This window comes from Penaeus monodon, chromosome 3 (assembly GCF_015228065.2).
Source record: "Penaeus monodon isolate SGIC_2016 chromosome 3, NSTDA_Pmon_1, whole genome shotgun sequence".
NCBI lineage: Eukaryota > Metazoa > Arthropoda > Malacostraca > Decapoda > Penaeidae > Penaeus > Penaeus monodon.
In genome coordinates, this window is record NC_051388.1 from 4,774,816 (window position 1) to 4,782,765 (window position 7,950).

General features: G+C 40.5%; 1 protein-coding gene across 1 annotated transcript in view; it reads right to left on the bottom strand.

Moving 5' to 3' along the window:
- The window catches only part of LOC119590861, a gene marked incomplete at its 5' end in the record, with an annotated part of 56,767 nt that overhangs the window by 15,962 nt on the left and 32,855 nt on the right, over window positions 1–7,950 (bottom strand). The window contains 1 exon segment of the mRNA XM_037939623.1: window positions 2,553–2,686. Within this exon segment, the coding sequence (XP_037795551.1) occupies window positions 2,553–2,686 (134 nt within the window).

The following is a 7,950-nucleotide window of genomic DNA, read 5'->3' on the forward strand; positions in this document are numbered from 1 at the left end:
CCTCTCCCTCCATTCCCCTTTCCCCCGCCCCTCTTCCCCTTTCTCCCCTCTCCCCCCTCCCCACCTCCCCTTCTACCTTCCTTGTGCTCAGCCTCATCTCCCTCACCGCGATCCCTCCTCCAATATCCCTAACCCCTACCCCTTCCCTCTCTATCCCCTCTCCTCTGCTTCACTCCCACTCTCCTTCTGTTTCCTCTCCTCCCTCTCCCCTTCTCCGGGCTCCCTTCCCCTCCCTTCAACCTCACCCCCCCCCCCTTTCCCCTTCTCATTACCTGCCTCCCCCTCCCCCTACGAGCGGTGATCGGTATCCCCGCAAGATGTCACACACACCACACACACAAACATATATATATATATATATATATATATATATATATATATATATATATATATATATATATATATATATATATATATATATATAACACACAAGCACGCACGCCCAAGCACGCGGTCGGTCCCCTGCGCCGTCGCCGTTGCAGCAAACGAGAGGAAGCGGCGACGTCTCCAAAAATGAAGTCACAGCCGGCGACAGCAGCTCCGGGGAGTTCGAGACATCAGCGGAAGACGCGAAGGAGATGTGTGAGAGCATTTCGCCGCGTTCGTCTTGAAGTGGATGGATGCAGCCGTCGATCCGCATGCAGATGGGCGATCCGCGAACGGCTTGCGTGGTCGTTCGCGTAAGGTCAGTGACGCAAGGGTGTGTGTGTGTGTGTGTGTGTGTGTGTGTGTGTGTGTGTGTGTGTGTGTGTGTGTGTGTGTGTGTGTGTGTGTGTGTGTGTGTGTGTGTGTGCATGAGCGGAATACCTTTAGACCCGTTTGTTTATGATTCGAAACATCTAACGAGGATAACTTTCCGCCAATTCAATCCGTAAGGAAGCACTCCGGGTAAAAGAAGAAAAAAGAAACGCATAATATTCGCAAAGAAAGCTCCATCGTATATTAAAACACGTGTAACTTTCTGCCAAATGTAAAGTTTGTCGTTCAAAAGATCAAACGAACCTTTCCGATGCTATTACTCTTAACGATACAGTTCGTTTTATCATTTCGAAATTCAGACATAACTCATGACACTCAGCGTATCACAAGAGAGAAAGAGAAAGAGAGAGAGAGAGACAGAGAGAGAGAGAGAGAGAGAGAGAGAGGAGAGAGAGAGAGAGAGAGAGAGAGAGAGAGAGAGAGAGAGAGAGAGAGAGAGAGAGAGAGAGAGAGAGAGAGAGAGAGAGAGAGAGAGAGAGAGAGAGAGAATTAAAGAGATAAAGAGATCCCAGGAAAGAGAGCGAGAAAGAGAGTTTCATATAAATAGATTGATAAATGAATAGATGGTTATATATATATAGGTAGACAGAAAGAGAGAGAGAGAGAGAGAGAGAGAGAGAGAGAGAGAGAGAGAGAGAAGAGAGAGAGAGAGAGAGAGAGAGAGAAAGAAAGAAAGAAAAAGGAAAGAAAGACAGACATACACACATACAAACAGACAGACATAAAACAGAGACAGAGAGACGACCAGAAAGACATCCCAGCACACAAACGTACAGCCAGACAGAGCACCAACGCGCTCCGCACACACAGCGAGCGAAACCACCCAGCCAAGAGGACGCACAGCAACCTCGCGCCGGTCCCACAAATTATGTAAGGCTCGAGACAGTTTATTTAATTCTCTCAGTTCGGAGGCGTCTTCGGGGTGGCACAATGGCACCCGCAAGCACGTCCTGAGGAGGCGAAAGCATCTTCATCAGGGGCATTAGCGAGGGTTGTAGCGCAGTAGATTCCGTGCTTGTAGAATTGTACCCTGAGTGGAGTGCCTGTGAATGCCTCTTCGGGGGGGTGTCGAACTGGTGACTCCCTTTTGAGTCGCTTATTTCATGGGCTTTCGAAATAATGGTTTTTGGATTTTTAAACTGTTTTTATCTCTCTTTTTTTGTCTTTTTTTATAATGTTGGTGGAATTTGATTTAAAAAGAAGCTGTGGTATTTTCACTTGCTCTTTTTTGACTCTCTATCTATCTATCTATCTATCTATCTATCTATCTATCCATCTATTTATCTATTTATATCTGTCTATCGATCTATCTATCTTTATCAATCTATCTGTCTGTTTATCTATCGCTTTTTATCTTACTAGATACTGTCTATCTATGCTTATCTTGCTATCTACGTATCTACCTACCTATCTCTATCTATCTATCTATCTACCAATATATCTATCGTTATTTATCAATCAGTCTACCTGCATATATATATATGTATATATATATATATATATATATATATATATATATATATATATATATATATATATATATAATCTTTCTATCTACATATCTATCTGTCTATCTGTCTATCTATCTCTTTATCTATCTATCTAAATCACCACCTCTCTCTCTCTCTCTCTCTCTCTCTCTCTCTCTCTCTCTCTCTCTCTCTCTCTCTCTCTCTCTCTCTCTCTCTCTCTCTCTTCTCTATCTATCTATCTATCTATCTTTCTTTTTCTCTTTCTCTCTCTCTCTCCCTCTCTCTCTCTCTCTTCCCTCTTTCCCTCTCCCCTCCACCTACCTTGTGATTGTTGTTGGACCAAGCCAGCTTCGCAGGGGGCCGAGACCTGAGCGAAGTACAATTGAGCGCTACCGGTTCTCCTTCCCTGTACGTAGACTCCAACCCTGTTACGCGGGGGTTGGAATCTGGCGTGTCTGTTGGGGGGGGGGAGAGAATAAAGGAAGGGTTGTTAGTTGTCTTTTTCTTCTTCTTTTTTCTTTCTGGGGTGGATAACTTGATGATGATGGATGATGTATGGGAGAAGCAGTGAGGGATGGGCGAGAGAGAGGAAGAAGATGAGCGTACGGTGAGTGAGAGAACGAGAGAGAGAGGAGGAGATGGCTGGTGAGAGGAGGAAGGAGAAAGGGGAATGGTATAAGTAGTTTGAAGAATTGAATATTGAGGAGAAAGGAGGAGAGAGTGATTGATGATGGATGAGAGGAGGAGAGGAGATGAGAGAGAAATGGAGAGGAAGAGGAGAGAGAAGAGAGAGAGAGAGAGAGAGAGATGGGGAGAGAGAAGAGAGAGAGATGGGAGAGAGAGAGAAGAGAGAGAGAGAGAGAGAGAGAGAGAGAGAGAGAGAGAGAGAGAGAGAGAGAGAGAGAGAGAGAGAGAGAGAGAGAGAGAGAGAGAGAGAGAGAGGGAGAGAGAGAGAAGATGAAGGAGAGAAGGAAAGAGAGAGAGAGAGAAAAAAGTCTGAATAGAATGAGATATTCTGCGATGAAAGGGACGGCCACTGAATTTGTATATATAATATCTACATCAGAGTTCGTTCACTTCTGGTGAAAATGTGATATCATATTACGTAATTTTGATGAAAATGCGATATTCTCTTGTGGAATTATTCATCCTCATTAACACTCATTCTGCATTTATCAAAAGACGGTGAATAGTAAATAAGGAAAGGGGGAGGGGGAGGGGGGAGGGTGGAGACAGAATGAAGAGAGAACGGCTAGGCGTATTACGGAAGGAAGAAGAAGAGAGAGAGAAAATAAGAAGGAGAAAAGTGGGAAAAAAGAAGAAAAAGAATGAAGAAGAAGAAAGAGGAAAGAAGTAGAAGATGGAGAAGAAAGAGACAAAAAAGGAGATGAAGATGAAGAGGGAGGAGATGAAGGTGGAGGAGGAGGAGGAGAAGAAAAAAGAGGGAAATGAAGAAACCAAGGAAAGGGAGAAGAGAAATAATAATAATGAAAAGAAAAACAGTAAGAAAAAGGAGATGATAACGATGGTGATGCTGAGAGAGAGAGAGAGAGAGAGGGAGAGAGAGAGAGAGAGAGAGAGAGAGAGAGAGAGAGAGAGAGAGAGGACCTCGGCGCAGTGTTTAAAGGGCAAGGAAGAATTTAGGAAGGTCTGGAGGAAAAAGGTAACTTAGTGGTGGGAAAAGAAAGACGGATGATTCAGCTGCGTTTGCGAAAGAGAAGTTGGTGCTCTTGGGGGAGGGGAGGGAGGGAGGGAGGGGAGGGGAGGGGAGGGAAAGGGAGGGGAGGGAAAGGGAGAGGGAGGGAAAGGGAAAGGGAGGGGAAAGGGAGGGAAAGGGAAAGGGAGGGAAGGGAAGGTGAGGGTGGAGTGGGAGGGGGTTGGGAGGGAGAGTAAGTGAGAGAGAGAGAGAGAGAGAGAGAGAAAGAGAGAGAGAGAGAGAGAGAGAAAGAGAAAGAAAAAAGAGAGAGGGGGGGGGGGGGGGGGGGGGGGGGGGGGGGGGGGGGGGGGGGGGGGGGGGGGGGGGGGGGGGGGGGAAAAGGAACGGAAGGGGGAAGGAAAGAGAAAAGAGGGAACAAGGGAAAAAGGGAGAAAAAGGAGAGAAGGGGGAAGGGGGGAAGGAGAGAGAGAGAGAAAAGAAGAAGAAAGAAGACAACAGAAGCATACGAGAAAAAAAACAAAAGAAAGAGAGAAAAGGGGGCAGAAGGGGGGAAAAACGTAAAACGGAGAAAATGGTTCTTAATGAAAAAGGGGGAGATGAGAAAAAACCCGGGAGAGAAGAGAGAGAACTGGGGGAAAAAGTTAAAAAGGGATGAAGTGTAGCAGGGAAGAAGAACTTAGCAGCTTCTTTTCGAAAGGATAACTTGGCCGGTGTTTGAGGAGCTAAGGAAGACAAGTTAGCATAATCTTTAGAGAGAGAAAAAAGCAAGAGGGGGAGAGAAAAGAGAAAGAGGAAAAGGGGGGAGAGGGGGGAGAGAGAGAAAGGGAGAGAGAAGAGAAAAAAAACTTGGATCTGCCTTTAAAGGGGATGGAAGCAGAGAAAGAAGTTAGAAGAGAGAGAAGAGAGAGTTGATTAGCGTCCGTAGAAAGGAAGGAGGGATAAGTTAGCGGTGTAGGGGCGGGAACAAGTTTTGTTGCCCTTATTTAAAGGGAGGAGGAGGGAACCTACAGGCGGGGTCACACGGGATCCCCGAAAAACAACGATCATACACCCGCGCCACACCATCAGAACCCCCGTAAACACAAAACTAAATAAGACAAAAAAGCAGAAAACATACACACACGCACGAACACACACACAAACACCACCACCCCAAAACAAGCACACGACCCTGTAGAAACGTGCACAAAACCATACTAGAGAGAAAGAGACAGAGAGAGTAAGGAAGAAAGGGAGAGTGAAACAGATAAAGATAGATAGATAGAATAGATAGAAGAAAGAAGAATGGAAGAAAAAAAAAGTGGAAAAAAAAAAGTAAAAGAAAGAGACAACGAGAGAGGAAAGAGAAAGAAAGACAGAGGGAGAAGACGGAGATAAAAGGGAGAAAAAGCAGCAGAATGAGAGGAAGAGAGAGAGAAAAAAAGAGGCAGACACACAGAGCCTTAGAGGAATTTTGAGAAGAGAAAAGTCAAAGATAGAAAAATAAAACAAAACAAAATTAAATAAATAAGAAAAAAAGAGAGAGAGAGAAGAGAGAGAGAGAGAGAGAGAGGGGGAGAGGAGAGAGAGAGAGAAAATTTTCGTTTCATGTCAAAAAAACGGCCCTTCATACACGAGGGGCGAAAACGGGAGAGCGTTGGTGTTTTTACGAAAGGAGTTTGAGCGTGTTTGCAAAGTGCGAGAGAAGGTGGGAAGTTGTCTTAGAAAGTTAGAAAAAAATTTTGCGAAAGGGGTGTGTTTTAAAAATTAAAAAATTTAAAAAAAAAAAAAAAAATAGTTTTATTTTCTTTTATATATAATATATATATATATATAAAATTAAATATATAATATATAATATATATATTATATATATATTTTAATATTAAAATATTTTTTTAAAATATAAAATATTATAAAAAATTTTTAAATATATATATATATATATTTTATATATATATTATATTAATATATATATATTTTTTTGGGTTTTTTTTTTTGTTTTGTGTGGGTGTGTGTGGTGTTGTGTGTGTTTTGGGTGGTATGTGTGTTTTTTAAATTGTGTGTGTTGTGTTGTTGTGTTTTTTTTTGTGTTTTTGTGTGTGTGTGTGTGTGTTGTGGTGTGTGGTGCATATATGTGTGTGTTTTTTGTTTATTTAATATATTATATATTTATATATATTATATATATATTTATATATTATATATTTAATTATAATATAACTAGAAAAAGAGAAGAAGAGAGAGAAAGGGAGAGAAGGAGATAGAGAAAGAGATGATGATGCCAAAGAAATGAAAGAGGTTGACTGAATGCCCTTATGCAAAAAAAAAAATTTGTACATTTTTAAATTACATCTTTTTAAAATTCCAAACACAAATATTTACGAGCGTTTTACTTGTCCGTTGCAGTCAACACGCCAACAGTTGAAGAAATGTTTATTAATGACTCTTTTGAATAATTATTTCCGCCTTTATTCATGAATTTATCATTTCACTATTTATTGTAATTAATCTAAAAAAAAATATATATATGTATATATTATTATATATGTATATACATTATTATTATTATTATTACTATTATTATTATCATTATTTCTATTATTATCATTATCATTATTATTATTATCTTATTTATTATTATTATTATTATTATTATTATTATAACTATTATTATTATTATTATTATTCACCATTCACCAATTTTTTCACGGTTTACTCACCATCTATTCGACACTTATGTATCACTTACTCGTCACGTTCGTAATTACTCACCATTTCCTCGTCTCTTACAACTTATTGACTCATCACTTGCTCATCACCTACACGTGATTTACTCACAATTCACTTATCACTCACATTCCCTCGTCACTCACTCATTTGCACTCACTCGTAACTCTTTAGGCATCTCTTATTTATCATATACATCATTTAGTCATTTACTCATCATTTACTCACCAATTTTTCATAATTTACTCATTATTCATTCATCACTTAGACATACTTATCCCTTATTCATCATTTGCTCACTATCTATTCATCCATTACATTCCGCTTACTCGTCGTATTCATCACTAACTCTTCATTTACTCACTACTTATTATTCATTGTCTCATCACTCACTCATTACCTATCATTATCTAATTATTCCTTCTGCAACACATACGAGTCACTTCCATCTCTAATTCATCATTTACTCACCACTTATTTTTATTCACTTTTATTCAGGACTTATCATTTATTCATTATGTACCATTTATTCATCTCTTACATATCACTATCATTTGATCATCACCCACACATCACTTACTCATCGCTAACTCATCACTCGTTCATCACTCACTCGTCAGTTACTCATTATTTAATCTTTATCAATTCATTCCTTTTTTATCACATTTATCAGTGATTCCTCAGTCACACATCATTTACCCAACCCTTTACTCGTCATCTATTCATCTCTCACTCATCAATTACTCATCATTTACTCATTCCTAACTCATCCATTATGCATCACAATCATCACTAATCTCACTCATCATCTTTCTTAGACTCATATCTACGAAAAAGAAAATTTCTGCAAAAGCTTGGCGGAGCGTCGATTTTTCCCGTTAAATTTTGGAAATTCTTCTTTCGCCTATTCATCACCGTTTGTTTTTTTATTGTTTTTTATTCCAGGTCATTTAACCCCCGTTTTTTTTTATAGTTCACATCATTGCGTTTTTTATTCCCGGGCATCACCCCCTCGTTTTTTTTACTAGTGTTATCCCCAACTTTTTTGAAACCCTGGTCATCACCCAAATTTTTTGTGACATCGATGTTATCAAAAGGGCCTTTCTTTACATCAGTGTCATTACTTTTACATCAGTATCAACACCACTCTTCCGTCCACACCAATATCATCACCAACTTTCTCTCTCGCGACATCGGTAACATCACCTCTTTCTCTTTCTCTCTCTCTTCCCCCTCTTTCTTTCTCCTCCTCTCTCTCTCTCTCCTCTTTTTCCCCCCCCTCTCTCTCTCTCTCTCTCTCCCCTTTTCCCCTCTCTTCTCTCCCCTTTCCCCCCCCAAATCATCCCACCCCCC